Source organism: Dendropsophus ebraccatus, chromosome 8 (genome assembly GCF_027789765.1).
Source record: "Dendropsophus ebraccatus isolate aDenEbr1 chromosome 8, aDenEbr1.pat, whole genome shotgun sequence".
In the NCBI taxonomy this organism is placed as follows: domain Eukaryota; kingdom Metazoa; phylum Chordata; class Amphibia; order Anura; family Hylidae; genus Dendropsophus; species Dendropsophus ebraccatus.
Window position 1 is genome coordinate 35,404,785 of NC_091461.1, and position 27,265 is coordinate 35,432,049.

The following is a 27,265-nucleotide window of genomic DNA, read 5'->3' on the forward strand; positions in this document are numbered from 1 at the left end:
GCCATTCTGTGACCCGGCCATGTCACAGAACGGCTGGTGTCAGTAAAGTTTATCCCGGACGTTACTGCAGTACTGGCTGGATAAACTTCATTTCTATTGAATTGGGATGCGGGCGCATCCGTGTGTGCCTGCATCCCAATTCACCATTGCACACAACGGAAAGTGCGGCCGGAGCCGCACTCTCCATTATGTGACCTGTCAGGTCAGGGTTGTGTGGCCGCTATTCAATGAAGGATCCTATGTGTACGTAGTGTATACTATCTGTATACACTCCGGCCGTGATTTCATACACTGCAGCACAATGTAAATGTTCTATTAATCACGGCCGTTGGTGCAAATTGCAACAACGGCCGTGATTAATTCAAAATATACGTTGTGTGAACGTGGCCTTAAAGAGGATGGGGAGTTTTTTATACCATTTTTAGGTCAACTGAATTGGGAATCAGGGAACATAGCCAAAAGTAAGACTGCTGGAATCCGGGCACACATAAAATACAAAATGATACAGTATGAGGCTATGTTCACACAACGTATATTTTCATAAAACCCCTGCCATTGTATAACGGCCGTGATTATTACGAAAATATACGTTACCTTGCCGTCTATGGGATCCAGGCCGAAGTGTATACACATAGGGCGACATGTATCATTACAAAAATGCGTATTTTTCAGGGGAAATGGGCAATTTGCGAATATTTTATTCGCAAAACGGCCATTTGCGAATAAAATATTTGCAAATCGCCCCTTTCCACCGGGTACGCTGGGGGGGGGGGCGGGGAGGGGGTGTTGAGGGGGTGGAACTGGGGGCGCGGACTCAGAGTCCGCAGGATTTATCATTTTTTACACCTAAAGATACGCCGAAAACCTACTCCATCTTTCAGGTGACGTAGGTTTTCGGCTGTGCGCACCGACGCGCAAGGGATTTATGTAGAGGCGGTCCGCCTCTACATAAATCTCCGTAGCACCGGAGATGCGGGGACATTTATAAGTCCGGCGTAAAAAACGCCGGACTTCATAAATGTCCCCCATAGTATACACTCCGGCCGGGATCCCTAGTGACGATGCAAACAACTGACATGTCAATTTTCTGCGGCCGCTTTTCATTGAATAGCGGACGCAGAAAATCCTGTCAGTGCACAATATGGATCGAGCGGCTTCGGCTGCATGCTCCATAGTGTGCTGTGGGGAGTTCTAATGCGGGCGTGCACGGATGTGCCGGCATCAGAACTCTGCGGCTGCAAAGATCATTCGTCCGGTACTGCAGTACCGGCCGGGATGATCTTTTCAGAGACTGGCCGTTCCGTGACCACCCCGGAACGGACAGCCTCTTACTAAGTGTGAACATAGCCTAAAACTACATTTTCAGTGCTAACCTCTGGTTCTCTTTAAATGTTTAATATTGTTTTTGCAGGCTCACAGCATTGACGGTCAAGGCTCTCAATGCTGCTCAGAAGTTTATCTACATAGATGAGAGTCACGTTCAGAAAGCTGTGAACTGGCTGCATAGCGAACAACGACCTGATGGCTGCTTCAACGAGGAGGGAGACAACTTCAACAATGAACTAGAGGTAAGTGCGTGCACAGCATAAAGTGGTAAAACAGGCCTTTAATTATTGCAACTTTTTGATATAGACAAACTTTAACTATACAGACTCAGCTAATCCTTCAATCATTATACTATAACAGTGGTGCACAACCTGCGGCCCTACAACTGTTGTAAACTACAATTTCCATCATGCCTGGGCACCCTCCGACTATCCTTGCATGATGGGAATTGTAGTTTTGCAGCAGTTGAGATACAGGTTGTGTACTATAATAACAAAGTGAAACTTTACTTTTCTTTTTTTTACCTTTAGGCAGATGATCTGGTGCCACGCACGGCCTATGTCACAATTGCTCTCCTAGAACATCACGTTGCATACAATGTAAGTCATTTAATGCTCTTCAATAATCTTCTATTAACAAATAGTGCAAGCAAAGATAAGAAACCGCAGCTAACCCCTGCATGGATAACCAGGGGCCACGTCTGATGCAATGGCACACAAGCAAGAGATCCAGTATCTGAGCACATTTCCAATTGATTCTTTATTGAATATGGTTAAACAGGCTGTGCCTATGTGCTATCTAGGAGACAATGAAGATGCATTCATCTTTCTGTGGTGGCTCCATAGAGAGTGACTAGAGCTTTAGCAGGTCATGTGTGATCTGCCACTAAATCCAGACTGGATTTTATAGTCCCAATTCTCTAGATAGCCTGGGGTCCCAGTAGTCAGACCCCCAGTTATGTGCTATTTGTTAAGCTCCATATCAGGGTCTGCAAATAATAAATGTTATACATGCGTGAAATACACTTGTGTGAAAGCATCCTTGCTGTGATAGTATGTATGTCTCTAACAATTGTTATACTATCTATTGTTCTATGTAGGGAAGTATTGTGGAAGACGCCCTGAGCTGTCTGAGGAAATCAGTAGATGGTGAAATCTCAGAGTACACCCGGGCTCTGCTGGCATATGCCTTCACCTTATCAGGGGACACTGAGCTGAGAGACAAGATGCTGAAGAAACTGGAAGAGAGCGAATTAATGAAAGGTCTATCTATCTATCTATCTATCTATCTATCTATCTCCTATCTATCTATCTATCTATCTATCTATCTATCTATCTATCTAATATCTATCTATCTCCTATCTATCTATCTATCTATCTATCTATCTATCTATCTATCTCCTATCTATTATCTATCTATCTATCTATCTATCTAATATCTATCTCCTATCTATCTATCTATCTATCTATCTATCTATCTATCTATCTATCTATCTAATATCTATCTCATATCTATCTATCTATCTATCTATCTATCTATCTCCTATCTATTATCTATCTATCTATCTATCTATCTATCTATCTATCTATCTATCTATCTCATATCTATCTCCTATCTAATATCTATCTATCTATCTATCTATCTATCTATCTATCTCCTATCTATCTATCTATCTATCTATCTATCTATCTATCTATCTATCTATCTATCTATCTCATATCTATCTCCTATCTATTATCTATCTATCTCCTATCTATCTATCTATCTATCTATCTATCTATCTATCTATCTATCTATCTCCTATCTATCTATCTATCTATCTATCTATCTATCTATCTATCTATCTATCTCCTATCTATCTCCTATCTATCCATCTATCTATCTATCTATCTCCTATCTATCTATCTATCTATCTATCTCATATCTATCTATCTATCTATCTCCTATCTATTATCTATCTATCTCCTATCTATTATCTATCTATCTCCTATCTATCTATCTATCTATCTATCTCCTATCTAATATCTATCTATCTATCTATCTATCTATCTATCTATCTATCTATCTATCTATCTCCTATCTATCTATCTCCTATCTATTATCTATCATCTATCTATGTATCTATATCCTATCTATCTATCTATCTATCTATCTATCTATCTATCTATCTATCTATCTCCTATCTATCTATCTATCTATCTATCTATCTATCTATCTATCTATCTCATATCTATCTCCTATCTATTATCTATCTATCTCCTATCTATCTATCTATCTATCTATCTATCTATCTATCTATCTATCTATCTCCTATCTAATATCTATCTATCTATCTATCTATCTATCTATCTATCTATCTATCTATCTCCTATCTATCTATCTATCTATCTATCTATCTATCTATCTATCTCCTATCTATCTATCTATCTATCTATCTATCTATTATCTATCTATCTATCTATCTATCTATCTATCTATCTATCTATCTCATATCTCACTTTATACCATGTTTGATAAATCTCCCCCACTAGTATCTACACATATGTAAATCAGTACTTTTACATAAACTTACAGCAGGCTAAACATGTGCAATAGGGACAACAACATGGTGTATATATGTACTTATTTATTTGACTTGTGCTAGTCTGCTTTGCACCTTTGGTGTGTGTTCACACTGAGTAAATGTGGCGGAATTCCCCAGCGGAACTCTTTGCCGTGGAATCCTGCCTGTTTCAGTGTCCCATAGTTTGTCTATGGGAAGGCCTGCCCGTCTCCGCTCAAAGAATTGACATTTACTCAGTGTGAATATACCCTTACATATAAATGTACCCTTATGATTATCTTCCATACAAAGAGGCTGAATCTAAATACCCTATTACATAGGCCGATTATCTGTCAAATCAGGCCCCCTGTGTCATGGGGCCAGCGATCAGCCCACGTATAGGCAAACACTGGCTGATTTAGTTGATTGTTCAGTTCTGACCTTCTGTCGGCCACAAATCTTCCAGAGTAAGGTTGGGTTCGCACTGTGTTTTTGCAGTCCGTTTAACCTATCCATTTAATGAAAAAAAAAAAAGGTTGAAAAAATTTACACATTTCTGTGCATCCTATTGGATCCAGTTTTCCATTGACTGCCATTATAAAAAAAAAAAAAACGGATCAGGTTTTTTTAAGCCTACACACATACAGAGTTGACCACGTTTTTGTCTATGTTAAAACTAACCATTTAAAAATGGATCTGTTAAACAAACAGCAAAAACGCAGTGTGAACTTTAATAGGAGATGTCTGGTTGTCTGGTTGATTGACCCCTTAAGAACCCATGACGTACATCATGGGAGCCTGTCACTTAAGGACCCATGAGCCAGTGATTCGGCAGCGCCATGAAGTCACTTCACAACACGTGGGGACTGGCTGCTATCAGCAGTCATGTCCTCCCTGCTAATGACGGGCCACTGCGATCGCGCGTCTGCCTGCCATTAACCCCTGCAGTGCCACAACATTCAAAAGACAGTGACAGGAGCTTCACTTCTATCACTGTCTGATTAGGACCCCCGCAGTGTAATGTGGGGGTTACGATCGTTGTAACTGACTGCCGGAGGTCCCTTACCTTACTCCCGGCAGTCAGACGGGCGATCGCTGTATAGAGTCTGCCACAGGCAGGCTCTGTGTATCGATCGCAGATAACACAGATCAATTCCATGCTTAGAAATTGTAAAATAAATCATTTAAAAAGTTTAAAAAAAAACATGCCATAGCCCCTCCCCCAATAAAAGTTTAGATCACATCCTTTCCAATTTTATAAATAAAACATATAAAATTTTGTGGAATTGTATTTTTTTCCCAATTTCACCCCATAAATTATATTTTGGGGGTTCGTCATTAAATTTTATGGTAGATTGAAAGGTGTCGTTACAAAATACACCTTTTCCTGAAAAAAAAAAACAAGCTCTTACATGGCCCTGTAGCTGGACAAATAAAAGAGTTATAGCTCTTAGAAGGCGAGGGAAAAAAAACTGAAAAAAAAAAATCCCCTTTAGATTGCAGAACTCTAAAACATGTAATTTAGGGCTGGATATGATGGCCTCAAACTGGTTAAGCATAGGGCAACAAAAACTTTATCCTGTGTAAACCTTCAGAAATTTTTTTTTTAACTTGAAATAAAATTTCTAAATAAGATTTTTGACTCTATAATTCTAATATTTTTCATTGTGATTTTATTTTTACAAGGAACGAAGTTTCACTACAGTTCAATGGAAATAGAGACAGGCGCATATGTCCTCCTGGCCTTACTTTCTGAGAAGACAACAACCATTAAGAATCTGGAAGATAGTCTGAGTGTCGTCCGTTGGCTTGTGAAACAGCAGAATCCATATGGCGGGTTCTATTCTACTCAGGTTATCTTATTTTCTAAGTCAACTTTTCCCCTTGTCCCTAACACTAGATATCTAGATAGATGGAGGAATATCTGTCTAGTCCTCTGCTTTGAGACTCTTAAATGAGGCTCCGTTGACTCTTTTGCATAGTAACACTAGATATGGAATTCTTCAACTCACATTCTCAGTGATAAGTGAACAAAGTTACATAGTTGGTCAACCGGGTTTTAGAAAGACAAGACTTGGATGAACATAAAGAGGGGAAGAGGTGAAGCTGAGACATTTCCACCCATTAGGCTATGTTAACACTACGTAAAAGTACAATGGACGTACTTTGTACGGTGTGAAACACTGCCTTATCTGCTATGGGATCCCGGCTGGAGCAAATACACATTGTATACGCTCCAGCCAAGATCCCATGCGACGCTTCAAAGAACTGACGTCAGATTTCTGCGGCCGCAATTCAGTGAATTGCGGCTGTAAAAGCCCATTTCGGTTCACACAATGAAGCAAGCAGCTCCGGCTGCTTGCTTTATTGTGTGCTATGGGGAGTTCTGATGCGGACGCGCACTGATGCGCCCGCATCAGAACACTGCGGCCGGAAGGATCATCCGTGATCTTTGCAGAGACCGCCGTTCTGTGACCCGACCGGGTCACGGAACGGCCGGTCTCTTAGGCAGTGTGCACATAGCCTAATAATTAAGTAAAGAATATCATAACTTAAGACAATTTTGCCCTTAAAGGGAAAAAAAATTCTTAGTGATTCTTGGGGAAAAAAATTCTTAGTAAGTTTTAACACTTTTACTGACAGCTCTGGATACTGAGGCTTCCTTTCTCCATCCTATTGTCTTATAAGGGAACTCTACAGTCATGGCCAAAGGTTTTGAGAATGACACAAATAATGTATTTTCACATGATCTGCTGCCCTCTGGTTTTTTGTGTGTTTGTCAGATGTTTTTATCACATACAGAAATATAATTGCAATCATATTATGAGTAACAAAAGCTTATATTGACTGTTAGAATGAGTTATTAGAGCAAGTCAATATTTGCAGTGTTGAACCTTCTTCTTCAGGACCTCTGCAATTCTCTCTGGCATGCTCTCAATCAACTTCTGGACCAAATCCTGACTGATAGCAGTCCATTCTTGCACAATCAATGCTTGCATTTTGTTAGAATTTGTTGGTTTTTGTTTGTCCACCCGTCTCTTGATGATTGACCACAAGTTCTCAATGGGATTAAGATCTGGGGAGTTTCCTGGCCATGGACCCAAAATCTCTGTTTTGTTCCCTGAGCCATTTAGTTATCATCTTTGCTTTATGGCAAGGTGCTCCATCATGCTGGAAAAGGCATTGTTGATGGCCAAACTGCTCTTGGACAGTTGGGAGAAGTTGCTCTTGGAGGACATTCTGGTACCATTCTTTATTCATGGCTGTGTTTTTAGGCAAGACTGTGAGAGAGCCGATTCCCTTGGCTGAGAAGCAACCCCACACATGAATGGTTTCAGGCTGCTTTACAGTTGGCATGAGACAAGACTGGTGGTAGCGCTCACCTCGTCTTCTCTGAATAAGCTGTTTTCCAGATGTCCCAAACAATCGGAAAGGGGATTCATCAGAGAAAATGACTTTACCCCAGTCCTCAGCAGTCCACTCCCTGTACCTTTGGCAGAATATCAGTCTGTCCCTGTTGTTTTTTTCTGGAGATAAGTGGCTTCTTTGCTGCCCTCCTTGAGACCAGGCCTTGCTCCAAGAGTCTCCGCCTCACAGTGCCTGTAGATGCACTCACACTTGCTGCTGCCATTCCTGAACAAGCTCTGCACTGCTGGTAGCCTGATCCCGCAGCTGAAACACTTTTAAGAGACAGTCCTGGCGCTTGCTAGTCTTTCTTGGGCGCCATGGAGCCTTTTTGGCAACAATGGAACCTCTCTCCTTGAAGTTCTTGATGATAGGATAGATTGTTGACTGAGGTGCAATCTTTCTAGCTGCGACACTCTTCCCTGTTAGGCCATTTTTGTGCAGTGCAATGATGACTGCATGTGTTTCTTTAGAGATAACCATGGTAAACAATGATGCCAAGCACCAGCCTCCTTTTAAAGTTTCCAGTAGTGTCATTTTTACTTAATCATAACAGATTGATCTCCAGCCCTGTCCTCATCAACACCCACACCTGTGTTAATGGAGCAATCACTGAAACGATCTTAGCTGGTCCTTTTAAGGCAGGGCTGCAATGATGTTGAAATGTGTTTTGGGGGATAAAGTTCATTTTCTAGGCAAATATTGACTTTGCAAATAATTTCTGTTAAGCTGATCACTCTTTATAACATTCTGGAGTATATGCAAATTGCCATATTAAAAACTGAAGCAGTAGACTTTGTAAAAATTAATATTTGTATCATTCACAAATCTTTTGGCCATGACTGTACATGGAACAGCTTTTGCTGTGTTATTTGCATGAATCACTACAGACAAATCCATTGCCTCCTCCCTTAGACATCTTGTTTAATAGCTAAATAAATGTCATTCTTGTAATCTTTTTAGCAATTAAAGGTGCACATACACATAAAGGGTTTTCTTTTCACCTGATTAAGTGATGGCATGTAACTACGATGTGCCATTACTTTATGATTGTCACCATTTAACCTGTCTGACTCGGCCACCCTTGAGGCCATTTTAAAACATTAAATCTGTGGTGCATATCCCTCTGAGAACAATAGGATTGAGTGCAGCAAATGTATCATGGCCGACCCTTTGTCTCCATATGACATTATCTGTCAGTGAAGAGTCAGGAGGCCACCATATACCTTAGAAAGTCAGATGAACCTTGTGGCAGGGTGGTTCAAAAGGCATATCCTTTTAACCCCTAGACGACCCAGGACGTAGAGTTATGTCATGGAAGTCTGTCCCCAGACGACCCTGGACGTAACTCTACGTCCTGGGTGTTTCTCCCGCTATGAAGCGTGCTCCGGAGCGGAGCGCGCTTCATAGGAGGTGGAGGCCGGCTGCACTAAGCAGCCGGGACCTCACCAGTAATGACACGCTGCAGGGATCGCGCTGCCGCGTGTCATTAGCCCCTTAAACAACGCAATCGCGGCGCGGCCGCGACGTTTAAGTGTAAGTGACGGGGAGTCCCCTGTCACTTACCGATCGGGACCCCCGCAGTCACTGTGACTGCGGGGGTCCCGTTCGGTAAAACGGACTGCCGGAGGTCTCTTACCTGCCTCCGTGCGGTCCGATCGGCGATCTGCTACACTGAGCTTGCACAGGCAGGCTCAATGAGCAGATCGCCGATAACACTGATCAATGCTATGCCTATGGCATAGCATTCATCAGTGTAAAAATCAAAGTAGTGCATGTAGAAGTCCCCCAAAGGGACTTCAAATGTGTAAAAAAAAAAAAGTTCAAAACACTATTACACTACCCCAAAACCCCTCCCCCAATAAAAGTTGAAATAACCCCCCCCTATCCCATTATATAAATAATACATATAAAAATAAATAAATAGATAAACATATAATATACCGTAGTGTGCGTAATTGTCCGATCTATTAAAATATAACAAGCGTCATTGTGATCGGTGAACGGCGTACACGAAAAGAGGGAAAAAAGTGCGCAGATTACCGATTTTATGTTACATTATATATTAAAAAAAAATCAACAAAAAGTGATCAAAACGTCCGATCTTCACAAATATGGTATTAATAAAAACTAGAGATCATGGCGGAGAAAATGACACCCCATACAGCCTCGTAGGTGAAAAAATAAAACTGTTATAAGTATCACTATAGGCCCATTTTATTAATATTTAATTGCCAAAAAAAAGGATTTCATAAAAAAAAATATATATATAACATTAGAGAATCTGTGTAACCTGTATATGGTTGTGTTCAGACTGACCTATAGAATAATAGTGTCATGTCGCTGTTACCATATAGTGCATTACGTAGACACAGGAACCCCCCAAACGTTACCATATTGCATTCTTTTTTACGATTTCACCTATTTATATCTTCATAAATAATATATTTGGGATTCCATCATACATGTTATGGTAAAATGAAAGACGTCATTACACAGTACAACTATTCCTGTAAAAAACAAGCACTTACATGGCTTGTAAATAGAAAACTGAGAGTGCTAGAGCTCTTAGAAGGGGGGGGGGGGGGAACGAAAACACTAAGATCAAAATCTGCACGGTCCACTGGGTCATTTTGGGCCTGGTCCTCAAAGGGTTAAAGTGTCACTGTTGTATTATTATTATTTTTTTTTTTGCAGAAATCAATAGTCCACACGATTTTAATAAACTTTGCAATTGGGTTTATTAGGCAAATATGCCATTATCTGCATTCATAATGACTTTTCGCAGGCCCTCCCCCCCCTCCTTCCTCTCACTCATTCACTGCTCATTATCAGGAAATCATATCTTGTTGCATCAGACATGCTCCTGTCTGTTCTATGAAGAGGGGTGGAGGGAGATTAGTCGGCAGCAGAGAGCAGAGAACAACGGATTACACAGCAGGAGCTGTGTGTAAGCAGATATTTAGAGGTCAGAGAGGTCAGTCTGACCTCAGAGGAGATAGCCTGGTGATGTAGCTGTAAATTAACTCTTTGTTGTTCTGTTTTGGTGCCTCATTTCCCCCCCCCCCTCTCCATAAAGAACAATGAAGACAGGGGGGGGGGCTTCAAACTGCTTTTTCATGATAAAGATGCATTTTCCGGCTAGTAAACCCCATTACAAAGTTTCTTAAAATCGCCTGTACTATTAATTTCTGCAAAAAAATAATAAATTAATTAAACAACAGGTACACTTTAAGGCAGAGATTTCATTGTATTCACCTATCAGACAATCAGTTTTTTAGCATAGGCGATGAGCTTAGCAGAGGAATCCAGGGTGGTAAAGAAACAAAAATAGATTTTTTTTCCTGTTAAGATATATTACACTGCTTTTATATTGATATGTACTATTTATGATGTATGCAAAATGTAAAATCCCAAAATAATTATGTTTACAAAATTTCAGATGTCTTTGAGCCTTGATTGTTTTCTTTTTTTGTTCAATATGTCTTTGGTTTTCTAGGACACAGCTATAGCTGTTCAAGCTCTGGCTAAGTATGCCAAAGCCATTAGCCACAAGAAGGGAGATTCAACGGTGACAATAAAGTCAAAGTCCGGTTTTGAAAAGACCGTTCATGTGGACAAAACCGACAGTCTCCTCGTACAAAAAATCGACCTTCCAGAAATCCCTGGAGAATACACTGTCACTGCTATAGGTGACGGCTTTGTCTATTGCCAGGTAGAAATAGCTTAATAGAATTCAATTTAAAGTTTTAGTAACTGAACCATGAAATAATATAATTAGAAAGAGAACTGTCTATAATGTCTTATCCCTCTGTTCACAGTCACATTTATATTACCATGCTTTGCCTGAGGAGCCTGAAAAAGGATACTTCTCCTTCAACGTGAGCAGTGAGCCGTCTACCTGCACCCATGCATCTTGGAAGAAGTTTGATGTACATATGGATGTCAGGTGAGCTGGAAATAAAAGTTCCCATACGCATAGGAGCCATGCTTTTATTGTGCTCTTCCTTTTCATGAAGCTTGTACAGGTGAAACATTGAAGCAATGTGTCTTACCTATACACAATACGTCATCAAAAATGTAGACATTAGTGGTAAAATCTAGTTGATTGCTTAATGGGATTTACTTACCATATCATTAAGATATCCCATCATTTTCGGATCAGTGGGGTGTGCTTGTGGGGATCCATGATCTTCAAAATCAAAGGACTGTAGTTCTAAGCACTGTAGATAAATTGAGAAAAGCTGCAGTTAGAGTGTCCCCATACATCCTTTTAGTTTGTAGTTTTTGTTTTTTTTTTCATGCGTTTGCATCTTTTTTTGGGGTGGAGTTTTGTGGTGCTTTTGACATTATGTGTAAAATTTCCTTTTTTATTTTTGGCATTTTTCTGGTCAGCATTTTTACCTGAACATGGACTTCTGCTGAAGTCCATGTTCAGGTTCATGTTCAGAATGCCGACCTGAATGCACCCATTCCAAAAAGTAAAGGGTTAAGTGACTTCTTCCTTGCTGGAGTAGGTGCTAGAGCTGGCACACAGAGTTTTGTGTGAAGGGTCACGAGGGGTGGGGGTGGGGAGGGGCATGTGTCATAACGTCACAGTCAGGGGCGTAGCTAGGATTCATGGGGCCCATAGCAAAGAACTGTATGGGGCCCCCCTCCCCTACACACTATATATATATATATATATATATATATATATACACACACAGTGGTACCTTCGTTTAAGAGTAACTTGGTTTAAGAGCGTTTTGGTTTAAGAGCTCACAGTTTTTCAAAATTGTGACTTGGTTTAAGAGCATTGTTTTGGTTTAAGAGCTCCCTGTACTAGGTGGGAGCGCGAGTTGGGGAGGGACATGGTCTATATAGCGGGGTCTACAGCCCTGTACTCTAACCCAGGAAGTCTCCCTTGCCTTCCAAATCATAGCAGATCCACTTCAGGCTGGGGCTTACATCAGGGGACAGAACTGTGGAGGTAATCTCTTCATAGCTGTAACCCCTCTCTCCCCGGACAGAGAGAGCTGCATGTATGTGCCCACCTCTGCCCTGCTCATTCCTTCATGCTCCCTGCAGTCTCTGTCAGTCTTGACTGGTCCATGCTGAGCACACACCCCTTCTCCATTGCTGTCATGTGACCACACAGACCTCTGACAGCAGCCCTGCTTCTCTATTTTAGCATGTTTTACTACACTACTGCATTATGGGGATCTGCAGTTCCACCCTGTATCTACAAACTGCTGCTGTGTTTCAGGTTTATGCACTTATTATACATTATACTTCACATGCTGATTGCTATACTGCACAGTAACTTATAATATCACATATTCAGCTGTTTCATTTGTCTTACATGTTATTCAAAATATAAAATCATTATTTTTGGGGAGTGGAACCAATTGTCTGCATATCAGTGATTTCTTATGGGAAAATTTGCTTCTGTTTAAGAGTGGATTTGGATTACAAGCAAAGTCCCAGAACGAATTATGCTCATAATCCAAGGCACCACTATATATATATATATATATATATATATATATATATATATATATATAATGTACTCGGTGATGTGGCCAAAAAAAAATTCTCTCGTGGCCAGAAGCAGAATCCTGCATGCAGCCACAACAGTGACTGGCAGAGCAGAAAGCCAATGTCTGCTTGTTCTGTCCATCCACTGTATTTAACTATAACAGCGTATTAGGAGCCTCATGGTTATATACATAGGTGCAGGAGCAGACTACCTTCTACTTAACCCCTTATTTACTGCAGTGTGTAAGTGACCGAGTGTTCTCTTACATGCTGCAACACAAAAAAGGGTTAATACAGAAGACAATTAGCTCTCTGCTTCACTACTCCTGCACTAATGACCCTTGATCTCTGCAGGAGCTCAGAGAACAGAGGTCAGAGGTTATCAGAGCAGTGAAGCAGAGAGCTAATTGTCTTGAGCTTATTAACCCTTTTTTGTGTTGCAGCATGTAAGACAATACTGGGTCACTTACACACTGCAGTACAGTACATAAGGGGTTTAGCAAAAGGACACAGGAGGCTCTTATCTTCCCTGTGCATCCCCGGGCCCCCTCGCTCCATGGGCCCCATAGCAACTGCCTTCCCTGCCACTATGGTAGCTACGCCACTGGTTACAGTCTGGTCCCCAGGGGGTTAAATGAACCCCCTGTGGTACTGACTGTGCTTGTTAGGGGGCGTCAGGGGATGGTTAACTACCCCCCCAGTCTTTTCCCTGTCATCTTCAACCACCAGCTGAGCCAGGACCTGCTGCAGCCACTAATTGGCTGAGATGACGCTTGTGCATTGTCCTCTCAGCCAATCAGTGGCTGCAGCAATGTCCTGGCTGTAGCTGCTGATTTGCTGTTTTTTTATTTGAAAAGACAGAGCCCTGCATATTTCAGGTTTTGATGAAGAAAGAAGACATTTTTGGTGAGTATAAACAGTTCCCCCCATCCCCCCCCCATTACCCATCCCTGCATGGAGGAGGGGCACTTACCTATTGCTGGAATGGGTTAGGTTTAGTTTCTGTGAACTACGACGATGACCAGCGTTGTATTTTTTTTTTTTAATAAAAAGGTCAACGAGGGGTGTAGGGGTGTTATTATTTGAATAAAATATCTGGCTACAAGTATAAAGGTGCAGAGTAGTGTGACAGACAAGGGATCTGTTACCTTACAACCCAACACATTTTGCTTCTTTCAGGACCTGCTTCACAGCAAAAGTGCATCGGGTTGTGGGGCCCGGATCCCTTGTCTGTCACATTATTCTGCACCTTTATACTTATAGCCGGATTGGGTAAAGCAGCAACCATACTATGTATTGTCTGGCTATGTTCTCTTCCCCTGTGATTTTCAAATCTGTGCAGTTTCTTATGGGTATTTTGTGCAAAATAAAGTAAATGCATCCCAGTAATACTAGAAGGTCTTTGGACTATATTTTTCCATTGTTTTCCCATAATCTATTGTTCTGATTTTTATTTAGATATTCAGGAAAAAGGGAACATACCAATATGGCAATGATTGTAGTAAAGACTGTGTCTGGTTACGTTCCTGAAAAGGAAAGCATGAGAAAGGTGAGAAGCGTGACCCATAAGTCATCCATTTATTAAGCTGTAAGCTAATTTTTGTATAGGAAAAAAGACTGTTGCTTTAACCTTTATAAGGCCATGTTCACATTTTGTAAGAGACCAGCTGTTCCGTGACCCGCAACAATTACTGCGGAACATTGTGTGAACATAGCCTAATAAGGTATTGTCCTCCAAAACTCATCTGACAAAACATTGCCCATAGTAACTGACCAGTTGCCACCTTTTTTTCCAGGACAAGTGTTGTCACAAAATAAGTGATCTGATTGGCTGCTATAGGAAAAATAGAAGCCACCTTTACTATATTATTCGACTCAAATAAGATTGTCATTATGTGTGAGAAAGGCTTTGATATTAGTATGTTATCAATAAAGCTTATTGTATACTTAAGATCCTGGCTCCATGTTGAAGATCCAGGCAACAAAGAGGACCTGTACCCAATCCAGAAAAAAGTAGATGGGGAACTCCGGTCAAATCTAAAAATCCAGTGCAGGCAGGAGTTGGGGGAACAATAAAGAACCTACAGCCTGCAGCACAGTGTCACCACTTCTCTGACAGCCACTGGTCTCCTCTTTCTCTTAGCTTCCTGCATAGTCACATCCCAGTGGAAAGTAGCCACTCATCCTGTCAGTGACTTCAGACATGTCCCGTCCCAGTCACTGACTGGCTAAGTGGGTATTTTTCAGCTGGGAAGTGATGTAGCAGGAGCTGCAGGAGGCCAGCAGCTGTCAGGGAGATGCTGATGCTGTGCTGCACGGGGATGGGTAAGAATACATTTTTCTAATATAGCTACTTTGATCAGTGTATTATGCTTTATACAGCACAGATCAATGAGATCGGTGCTCTATTGGTCTGGTCTGCTGCAGACCAGATCAATAGACTTCCGAGCCGGGATTAGCATCATTCCCCCCACTAGACACTAGGAAAATGGCCATAGAAGATGGCATTTAACGATCGCCACTCCCGCTAATAGCTGCGGTCCCGGGCTGCAGATAACAGTCGGGATCGCGGCAGTTCAGAGCGGGGTCACGGCGTGACCCTCTCTGAACTCCCCTAACGGCAAGATAGCGTAAATGTACGTCATCCATCGTTAAGGGCTAAGGAGTCCAGTGGGCGGTGTCACACAATGGACTGGACTCTTAAAAATAGAAACATCAGAGATTTAAATGAATAAATTACAAGTTATATTGAATCTTTTTCCATAAAGTTATACATCAATCTGCTCAGCCCCTCCTGCTCTATAACATGATGCCAATAGCTTAGGAAGTATTTTCATGATGACGGGTTCCCTTTGTTAGTCAGATGGGCGTGAACGTCATTTTAATAATAGTAGTGAATCAGGGAACCCTCTGCTATTTAAAGATAGAAACCTCAATTTTTTTTGCTTTTGCTATGGGATCTCTTTAATATAAAGCAAAATATGGTATTGTTTTATCAAAAGTGATTATAAAAAGCTATGAAGAATTTTTGAACATTTACACAAAATATCTTTTTTAATCTGATTAGTTGAAGAAACATCCTCTAGTGGATAGAACAGAAGTATCAGCACATAACATTTCCATTTACCTGACCAAGGTAAGACACAAAGCAACTTATTGTAACAGTGGGCTTTACTGAGAACGTATGTCAAGTTTTTGTTCAAGTTTTCTAAGAAACATAAACATGGACAGTTTAAAGGGAATGTATGAACAGACAATGCTACTAATTGTAATTTCACAATTTTCAATGTCAATTTATATATATAAAAAATCCTGATATATTATACTTTTGATCACTGAGACTCACTTTAGGCTGACATTTACCGCTAAGTAGAGATCATTTTATAGCCGCTATCCCCGTTATCCTTTTATTATCATAGGCAGGAAGACATTGAAAAATAACACTTCTAATATAATTGAAAATACAACAAATATTATTGCCAAACCACTAACATTACCAGCACATAGTGACTAATACCACCATACCATTACTAATAAAATCCATTACAAAGACCAGTATCCCCATATACTGACCCATATATATCTGGCTACCATAGAAGTGATTACAGTGCAGTTACATCCAGTGATTCACATGGGCGTCTTCTCCAATTGGAGTTTTTCCTTTTCTCCATCATCTGGCTTGGCAATCATGAAGACTTCTCCTGGCCAGAAGCCGCCAGACAAACAGAGGCTCTTAGCTGCAACACCATCCTCGCCTCTATAAATACTCTGCATCTGCATTGCTCCACATTGCAACAATTCTCACTTTATACTCCCATGTAGCATTTAGACCCAATTTTGGCCCTCAAATAGTACCTAGTCCCCTTCTACATCCTCACATAGTAAAAAAGGCCATTATCTGTGACCTCATATAGTAGTCAGGCCCCTCTGTGCCTCCATATAGAAGATAGCCCCTCACTTGGGCCTGGTCCCTGGTCCATGATAAAATCACACAAAATAGAGTCCAAGGCAGCACTACCATACAATGTCCTGTTTATTCACACATTAGCAAAGTTTTGGTTCCATACCTCAATCGCTGCTTGGGAAAGGTATGGAACCAAAATGTTGCTAATGTGTGAATAAACAGGACATTGTTTTGTATTACTGCTTTGGACTCAATTTTGTGTTATTTCATATAGTAGTTAGGCCCCTTTGCACACCCATATAGTAGTCAGGCCCCCCTCTGTGCATCTATATAGTAGTTAGACCCTTCTATACCCCTGCATAGTAGTTAGGCCTGTCTGTACTCCTATATAGTAGTAAGGCCCCCCTCTGTGCATCTATATAGTAGTTAGACCCTTCTATACCCCTGCATAGTAGTTAGGCCTGTCTGTACTCCTATATAGTAGTCAGGCCCCCCTCTGTGCATCTATATAGTAGTTAGACCCTTCTATACCCCTGCATAGTAGTTAGGCCTGTCTTTACTCCTATATAGTAGTAAGGCCTCTCTGTGCTCTAGTAGTTATAAACATGAAAATACAGCAAAATGGGAAATCTTGATATTATACAGTAGCTTATATCTGTGCAGTTCCACAGTATGTAAACCCAGCCTTACTTGTATATTACCCCTAAGTATACCGCCAGGGTACGCCTCTTGTAGACAGAGTGGCCTCTCTTGTATGTACAGACATTTATTCTCTCTATTTGGCTCTTTTGCAGCTCACACACGAGCCTGTAAGCTTTGTCTTTACTCTGGAACAAGAAACTCCAGTACAGAATCTGCAGCCGGGCATTGCTGTGGTTTTTGATTACTATGATCCAGGTATGTGAAATGATCATATAGATTGCATTTCCCAGAATTCTGTTCACCGGACAGACACCTTAACCCCTTTATCCCGAATTACTGTATCATGCCATATAGCAGTTAAATGGTCACTGTTGCTTTAAACAACTTCCCTCCTTGTGATAGCCTATAAAACTTTTTAAAATGTTTGTAAATCACTTTTATTTACTAAAAATACTCCCTTACACCAGGACAAATGCTGTAAAGTTTTATTTAATAGGTGTCCCACTTTCCTACAAATTGCTGCTCATTGCCTGTTAGAAGAATTCCATCTCTAGCAGCAGAAAAATAAGGGATGATACAGTGGGACAAGGCATATGTAGTATTACTGTAGATCATAAATCCTGGACAGTGTGCTTCACTGTGCCTGAAAGGTAAATCAAGGCTTTCCTATTATCGCCTACTCTCCTATAGAGTTTTGGGCAGTTGTCCCTTGCCTCCTGAATGTAATCTCACCCTTCCTCTCCCTTTAGTCATCATCATTTTTAGCAGTTCATTGCTAACACCAGGTCTATGTTTATAATGTGACCCCTTCTTTGCTTTGATCCTTGTTAGTCATAATCATTATTAGTAGTTCACTGCTGAGACCAGGGCTGCTTTTATGATATAACCCAGTCCTTGCTCTTCTCTCTGCTCCAGATTGGTCATTAGCATTATTAGCAATTTCTAGCTTAGACCAGGGCTGCTTTTGTCAGTGTAATCCTGCTGCTGTTTATTTCCTTTCTTCTCACATGGCACTTTGCAGACCACTTTGAACGGTTAACGATTATTAAAATAGTTTTGAAAGCATGTGTTCTCTTTAAATTAAGCTACTGGCTAAAGTATTATTTGGCCACTTTTGTTTAGGTTCTACTGTGGCTTCAATAAATATTATTATATAAGCACATTATGTGGGCACTGCTGCTGTTTGGTACCGAATAATAATATTGGACAGAGAATAAGTAGTCCTCATGCTGATCGTAAATTTCCCCTCTTTTGGAGAGACTAGCTATTTAGGCCCAGACTCGTCTGTCTGCTCCTGAATTATATTTAACATATGTTTCTCTCCTAGACGAATACACTGTGGTCGAGTATGATGCCCCATGCAGTCAAGGTAAGAAACGGTTCTTGAATATTTTATTATTTATTATATTTGGGATTAATATGAGTTATCTGGTTCTTTTTCTAAGTAGTTTTAGCAATAGTATAAATAAATGTGCATTATTGTATTTTAAGTATATTGTTGCTTTAAAGAGGCAGAGGTAAATAAAGCGTATTATAATCCTATATCATCCATATAATTAGGTTATTAATTCTCAATATAGGTTATCAATATCAGATTGGTTTGTGCCGCCACATGAAACCTCTGATAATCAACAGTTAGGCAAAACATAGTGTCTGGGGAAGAGCCCGGGGCCCGGACGGGTTTACCAATCAGTTTTATAAAATGTTTTCTTCTCAGCTTACACCCTTCCTGGCCCGAGTTTTTGATCTCATCTCCCCTTCATGCCCCTTCCTGTCTCAGTCTTTAATAGCCACAATTGTGGTGATTCCAAAACCTGGCAAAGATGCATCATCATGCGCCAACTACCGCCCCATATGTTTAATCAACTTCTATATAAAATTCTTTTCCAAAACGACTGCGGACTAGCCCCATTACTCCTCCCGATTATCCACACTGACCAGGTGGGCTTTGTCCCATGCCAGGAGATACGGGCTAATCTTAATAAGACATTTCTGTTAATGTTCAATGCCCAGGGGACGCGGTCTCCAGCATGCATGATATCGGTTGATGCTGAAAAGGCATTTGACCGCGTCCACTGGGCATTCCTTCGGGCCACCCTACACCAGATTGGTTTGGGATACTGGATGATGGGCAGGATTAAAGCCCTGTATCGAGGGCCCAACGACAAGGGTCAAAGTAAATGGCCTTCTCTCAAGCCCCCTGACGATCACAAATGGAACACGCCAGAGGTGCTCGCTATCACCGATGCTCTATGTCTTAGCCATGGAACATTTGGCAGTGGCCTTGCGGGCATCCCCTGACATAACGGGTATCCGCTTAAAGGGCTCCCACTATAAGGTAGCACTTTATGCGGACAACCTATTGTTCTATGTGTCCAACCCCATTACAACTCTTCCTGCGGTCCTCAGGGAGTTCGAGTTATATGGCCAGGTTAGCAACTTTAAAGTGACTCTTTACCCACAATCTGACCCCCCCAAACTGCTTGTACTGTCAGATAGCTGCCTTTAATCCTAGATCTGTCCTTGGGTCTGTTCGGCAGGTGATGCAGTCATTGTGCTAAAAAAAATGTTAAACTTGCAACCCTATGTCAAATTGGCGTAGCCTAGAGTACCCATGCCCTAGGCCTGCACTGCCTCTCCATCCCTCCTCCCCGCCCTTCTTGCCATTATGAACGCCCCTGGTTAGGATTTTTCCTATTCTTCACTTGTCTGAACACTGCACAGGTGCCTTAACAATCTAGCACATCTGCAGTGTTCACACAGGTGATGAATAGCAGAAATTGTTCTAGGGGCATGGGTACTGCAAGTTTAAAAGTTGTTTTTTTAGGACAATCACCGCATCACCTGCCAAACGGACCCCAGGACAGATCTTGGATTAAAAGCAGCTATTCAAAGGTACTTCAAAACACAATGGTATCTTTGCCCCTCAATGCTTTATCGGTTCTATCCGGATGTGCCTGAAACATGCTGGCGTTGTTCAACAGCTGTGGGATTCATGCTCCACATTTGGTGGGACTGCCCTGCGGCCCTTTTGGGATGCAGTCTTTGAGATTTACATCAAGGTTACTGATAGGGACATGGCTCCTGCTCCTGCCGTAGCCCTTTTATCTTTGGTCCCTGGTTCTTCCTCTGCTGCCAAGAAGGGGCTGCTCCGTCATTTCTTGAAAGCAGCTTCCAGGGATTGGAAGTCTACGGTAGCCCCCTCCATTTCTGGGTGGTCGGCCGAGATGGACTTCATTTATCGGATGGAAAGCAGAGGAATATGGCTGTAGCAAGAAAGTAGAACATATTTGGCTCCTGTGGCTCACTTTCAAGGCTAGCCCCTCCCTGGCACGTTGGCTTACTTGAGTTGGGATGGTGGTTGATAGCCCCTTCCCGTGGCAGATATGTGTATTGATATGTTACCCCTGGACATGACGTGGTACAGCCCTTTCCCTCTACATCTCCCTACCTATCCCCTCCCCCCCTTTTTTTCTCTTTTCCTCTCCCACACTAGTTACCCTCTCTCTTGCTTTGTCTCTTCCTTTCTTCCTCTTCTGAGAAATATATTGAGTCGTCAGATAATAATTTAGATGTTCTTTATTATGTTATATTGTTGAAACAACTCTGACGGGCATTGAGATCGCGATTCATGTTTCCCCTGAAGGGATTCTTCAAGCCTGTCTACCTTTCTAGCTTGGACAGTATGACCTCTTGGATCATCTGTTGAATCTCTGCTTTCTACTGGATGGACTATTGCTTGTTTGAAATTGTATGGTCTCTCTTTTCTGTTCTGCTTAAAAACTTATCTTTCAATAAAATCCTTATTTACAAAAAAAACTTTGTGCCTGAATGGAAAGTGAAAGCGAGCAGGAAGCCAACAGCTCCATATATTGTTAAGTGGCCAAGCTGGGTTACTGCAGCTTGGCTCGCTTTGAAGTGTATGAGAGCTGAGCGGCAGTAATTCAGAACTTTCACCACACAATGTACACTTTTCATCATGTATGGCAGGAATTTCATTCTGACAAACAGCTGTTTGGTGGGGGAGCCTGTTGTCGACACCCCAACAATTTGATATTGATATGCTGAGGATAGGTCATCAATAAGTTATTATAATAAAAACCCCTGTAATGGCCAAAGTGGAGAAGCGGGAACCAAAACCAAAATTTCAGTAAGAACAAGATAATTGAGGAGAAGTTCACCTCCCATACCTCCAATACATAATTTATATGTGAGGGAAAATAAAAAAAAGCAACTAAAAAAGTAACAAAAAATAGCAATAAGTAGCACATAGATTCTTACAGTTCCACAGTACAGAGCCACTGGGAATCTAGGTACCACTATGAAGTCTTCATACTGATTTAAAGGGGTTATCCATGATTAGAAAAACATGCCCTTTGTCTTCCAGAAACAGCATTACTATTGTCTCCAGTTTGGGTGTGGTTTTGCAGTTAAGCTCCATTCACTTCAATGCAACTGAGATGCAAAAGCACACCCAAAATGAGGACACGACAGGTGCTGTTTCTGGAAGGAAGCAGCCATGTTCTTATAAGGGCCCATTCACACACTCTATGTGAGGCGCGCGATGCATCTCTCAGCGCTGAAGAATAAACATGTTCATTCTTGACCCTGAGCGATGTCGTGCGCGTGTCTCCCATAGAGTGTCATTATGACACGGAGGCTGGTGGTTCTTACTCTGTGTGAACGGGCCCTAAGCTTGGATAGCCCTTTTAAAGGCCTACAGCCAGAATGCTTTATTTTGTCCCTGATGAAATCTTAATGTGTTTTCCATGTTCAGCCATACCTCACTGTGAAGTATCTGCTGGGGCGAGAGAAGATTGTGGATTTCCAAATATCTCAAAGGACCAATGTCATCAGAAAGGCTGCTGTTTTGACCCCAGTGTCCCTGGAACCAAGTGGTGTTTCTTCCAAGGTTGGACTTAGCATTTCATCTTATTTGTATACTCACATTTATTAGTACCTGTTATTCTTCCCTGTTATCATATGGGAACCTTATGGCACCTGCCCATGGTGACACTAACAATTCCTTCCCTACTTTTAATTATCTACTCACTCTCCTTCCCCAAGTTCTGAGCTGCTGCTTTCTGCTGAAGACAGAAAAAACTGCGAGAGCTTTTCTCTCTGACTCCCCCTCCTCCTCCCTCCCTCCCTTCCTTATCTGCAACTTTGTACCCTTTTTGTAATACTTTGTGGGGTTAATGTGAGGTCAAGTTACTGTGATTTTCCCTCTTGGCATTACAAAGTTGCAGATAGGGACTTGTTTACATCAGCCATCTCGGAAGGGGGGGGGGGAGGGGGAACTGAGAGAAAGGCTTAGATACAGTTTTCTATGTTTGATCTACAATATGTTTTTGTTTTTTTACAGACTTTAAGAAGACAAAGAAATAGATATCCATTGGTCATTAGCTGCAGCGGCCACTTCTCTAGGGAACAGTCAATGAAAATGTTACGAAAATAAAAGCGTCTGGTCTTATACACTGTCAAAGTCTATCTTATAAACAAGCTCTCAATAAAGTAAATGTGTCCTTCTAATAGAGGCCTTGTGATATGTTTGTATTTTGTGTGTTCGAGGTTCATGTAATATATAAATTATTGTAACTATTCAGTATAATGGATGCAAAGCAGGAGACATATGTGAGGACTATAGCCTTCACTGCACACTTGATGAGAGGGGATGTGACAAAAGAAGGATACTTCACTTCCATACTTTCATCGTCACTAGAGATGAACGAACCGGGTTCAAGTTCGAGTCGATCTGAACCCGAACATTCGGCTTTTGATTAGCTGGGGCTGCTGAACTTGGATAGAGCTCTAAGGTTGCTGGAAAACATGGATACAGCCAATGACTATATCCATGTTTTCCACATAGCCTTAGGGCTTTATCCAACTTCAGCAGCCACCGCGAATCAAATGCCGAAAGTTCGGGTTCGGATCGAATCCAGCATGGTCGAGGTTCGCTCATCTCTAATCGTCACCTTTGACACTAGGCTACATAGGGGTTATACACAGGATATGTCATACATGTCTCCTAGATGTAAGTCTCACCTCTGGGACCTGCACCTATCTTTAGATCGAGCGCTCTTCAGCCCCCTATGTCCAGTATACAGCCCCCAGAGAGGTGGTTGGAAAACCAAAACAGCCGAATCTTGGCAAGTTACACAATTTGTGTAATCCCAGAGGGACTGTCCAAAATAGAATATGAAAAGTTGTTAACCAGACTTTTAAGACTTTTACTAACCCATCCATACTACAATATTAAAGGGAATCTGTCAGTTGTCCAGTTCATACACCATTGGATACAAAAGCAAGCTGTACCTTTTCTGGAGCTGATGATGGTTGCCAAATCTCTTTTGTATTTCTCAGCCAAGTGACAAGAAGGCAGGGCCTAGCTGCTCAACCCCCTGCTTGTACTCACCTTCCAGCCCCTTCCTGCCCCCCCCCCCTTCAAGCCCCTTCCATACAGAGCATTGTACACCAGTTAGTGAGAGGTTGGAAGATGAGGGCAGGTGCAGAAATAAAAAGGCGAAAGACAATTTTAAAAGTTTTTCAACCACCACCAGGTTCCAGGAAAAATACAGTTTACTTTTACACCCGAACAGCTATCCAATGGTGTATGCAACGCTAAACAGCAAATAGAGCTGACATATTCACTTCAAAGGGGTTGGCTGGACAGCAGAAAAGGTCCTACCTGGTCTTTTCCCTGGTGTTCCACTTACCCCCTCCGGCCATCTTGGAATTATAGCAACCGAGATTAGAGGAGCATGTGCATGTCAGGCGTAGGCAAGGTTTAAAAGGTTTAAATCTTGTGATTGGTGGTGGTGGGGGTCTGAACACCTAAGCTGGGTTCACACTACAAATATATTTCAGTCAGTATTGTGGTCCTCATATTGCAACCAAAACCAGGAGTGGATTAAAAACACAGAAAGGATCTGTTCACACAATGTTGAAATTGAGTGGATGGCCGCTATTTAATGGAAAGTATTTGCTGTTATTTTAAAACAACGGCTGTTATATTGAAATAATGGCCATTATTTACTGTTATATGGCGGCCATCCACTCAATTTCACCATTGTGTGAACAGAGCCTTTCTGTGTTTTTAATCCACTCCTGGTTTTGGTTGCAATATGAGGACCACAATACTGACTGAAATATACGTAGTGTGAACCCAGCTTTACTTTGTACGTTTTTTTATGCTGCAATGACCCTTTACATTTTATTTCTTTAGGTAACAAATACAAATCATGTATCAGTCCTCTTGCACTGTATCAAAGTAACAGTTTGTAAGGCTGAAAAACATCCATTGCAACCTATTACCCAGCAGGGTTAATCCAGAGGAAGGCAAAAGTAACCCTGTAAGGTACAATGGGTATGCAATTTTACTCATTTTAAAGTAAAATAAAAACTCCCCTGACTCCAAATCGGTCAATCAGAATAATCTCCTGGGTCAGCAATGCTTTTTCCCCTGGTAGAAGGTTCTGTAGGCTCACTGCCCTGGCAGGAAAGAACCCCTTCCTGTGCTGGTGTGCAGGGAATTTGATTCTAGGGGCCCATCCTACATACACCAGATATACCCAGCGCCAAACCTTTCATATTACTATAGCAACTTTGCATAGAGCTGAATATGTGACCAGTGATGCTAGCTCACCACTAGTAGCAATATAATAGCAATAGCATAGCATGCTACTTAAAGGGGTTATCGAGCGAAAATCTATTTCTTTCAAATTACCTGGCTTCAAAAAGTTATATAGATTTGTAATTTACTTCTATTTAAAAATCTCAAGTCTTCCCATACTTATCAGCTACTGTAGGTCCTGCAGGAAATGTTTTCTTTCCAGTCTGATACAGTGCTCTCTGCTGCCACCTCTGTCTGAGGAACTGAGGAACTGAATTACAAATCTATATAACTTTTTGAAACCAGTTGATTTGAAAGAAAAAGATTTTTGCTGGACAACCAATTTAGGTTTGTAGACAGGAGAAGTTCCATGAAACAAATCTCAGACAATGAGGGGGAAGAGAGTGCGGCAACATAATAAAGAAAGTATACTTCCCCAAGCCCCCTTAGCACTTCCTTAAAGGGGTTGTCCAGTGCTACAAAAACATGGCCACTTTCCCCCTACTGTTGTCTCCAGTTTGGGTGGCGTTTTGAAACTCAGTTCCATTGAAGTAAATGGAGCTTAATTGCAATCCACACCTGAACTGAAGACAACAGTAGGGGGAAAAGTGGCCATGTTTTTGTAGCACTGGATAAACCCTTTAACGATATCCGACAGCCGCCACCCTTCTGCAGCACCTCCAGCTGTGCCAAACTGTGACTGGGATGGGACACTGCTGTAGTCAATGACTGGCTGAGCGAGCAATCCATCAGCTGGTCTATGGCATTGCAGCTGGAGGAGTCAGGGGCTTGACGTACACAGAATCCAGACGAAAATTATTTCCGCCGGCTGTGGAAGAGACCTTAGAGCAACGCTACGGGGGCATGGGGACTGGTAAGTATACTTTATTATCTTCTCATTTAAGGGGAATCGGTCAGCTGTAATTAATGTTCCAAACTGCTGACGTTGTTAGATGCTGTTAGGTCAAGAAGATACATAGGGGGAGATTTATCAAACATGGTGTTAAGTGAAACTGGCTCCGTTGCCCCTAGCAACCAATCAGATTCCACCTTTCATTCCTCACAGACTCTTTGGAAAATGAAAGGTGGAATCTGATTGGTTGCTAGGGGCAACTGAGCCAGTTTCACTTTACACCATGTTTGATAAATCTCCCCAATGGTACCTAATATACCTAATATAATTGTCTGTGCTTCCATAGCACAGAAAATGCTTTTATTCTCTGGTACAAAGAGTCAAAAAGGCTTCTCCAAGCTCCTGAATAGCTGCAAGCCTGACGCCTCCTCTCTCCTCCCTCCCTGCTTAAAGGGAACCAATCAAAAACGCCTGTAACGCTATGGGAATGGGAATGTGCTGTAGCAGCACCCAGCACACTTCCCAAACATGCTTTTATACCCCCTGTCCCTGCAATGTAAAAGCCGAAAACTTACTTTATAAGCTTGGTGCCCTGTATGTAAATTACCCCCAAGTAGTCCTCTGGGTGGGGAGCTGTGGACAAATAGTCACTGTCTCCTGGGCATTCTGCAGCGCTAATCATGCCCCTCTAGGCGTAATTAGCCTGCATAATTGTGGCAACGTCACTGGAGGCGCGCTGTCCCTAACGTCAGCACGCCTACGTTCTTGCTGTGCCGCACTTGCGCAGTACAGCGGGTCCACTCTGCACTATACTGCGCAGGTGCAGAAAGCCTCAAACTCATGGCTGGAGATCCGGCAATGAGTTTGAGGCTATTTTGCACCTGCCCAGTACGGCGCAGACTGGACCTGCTGTACTGTGCATGAGCCGCACAGCAAGAACGTAGGCGTGCTGACGTTAGGGACAGCGCGCCTCCGGTGACGTTGCCACAATTATGCAGGCTAATCACGCCTAGAGGGGCATGATTAGCGCTGCAGAATGCCCAGGGGACAGTGACTATTTGTCCGCAGCTCCCCGTCCAGAGGACTACTTGGGGGTAATTTACATACAGGGCGCCAAGCTTATGAAGTAAGTTTTAGGCTTGTACATTGCAGGGACGGGGGGTTTAAAAGCATGTTTGGGAAGTGTGCTGGGTGCTGCTACAGCACATTCCCATAGCGTTACAGGCGTTTTTTAAGTGATTGGTTCCCTTTAACTGACACCTGGAAGCCCTCAGCAGGTTTAGGTGTGGGAGGGGGCATTACAAATGAGTGAACAAAACGTTTACAAACATATTTCATACAAATATGCACAATACATACACACATCATACACAGATATAAAGAAATGCACATTACCTATATACATACATAGCACATACACACACACACACACACACCATATACAGATATAAAGAAGTGCAC

General features: G+C 41.9%; 1 protein-coding gene across 1 annotated transcript in view; it reads left to right on the top strand.

Moving 5' to 3' along the window:
* Nucleotides 1-22,871, top strand: part of LOC138799244 (alpha-2-macroglobulin-like) — a 68,846-nt gene extending 45,975 nt beyond the window's left edge. Inside the window, exons 26-37 of the mRNA XM_069980158.1 lie at nt 1,412-1,568; nt 1,857-1,925; nt 2,426-2,588; nt 5,555-5,721; nt 10,773-10,988; nt 11,095-11,222; nt 14,252-14,342; nt 15,861-15,929; nt 17,492-17,594; nt 18,667-18,708; nt 22,117-22,251; nt 22,705-22,871. Coding sequence (XP_069836259.1) covers nt 1,412-1,568; nt 1,857-1,925; nt 2,426-2,588; nt 5,555-5,721; nt 10,773-10,988; nt 11,095-11,222; nt 14,252-14,342; nt 15,861-15,929; nt 17,492-17,594; nt 18,667-18,708; nt 22,117-22,251; nt 22,705-22,727 — 1,363 coding nt within the window. The 3' untranslated portion in view covers nt 22,728-22,871. The remainder of the gene's footprint in view (nt 1-1,411; nt 1,569-1,856; nt 1,926-2,425; nt 2,589-5,554; nt 5,722-10,772; nt 10,989-11,094; nt 11,223-14,251; nt 14,343-15,860; nt 15,930-17,491; nt 17,595-18,666; nt 18,709-22,116; nt 22,252-22,704) is intronic.
* The last annotated feature ends 4,394 nt before the right edge of the window (nt 22,872-27,265 follow it).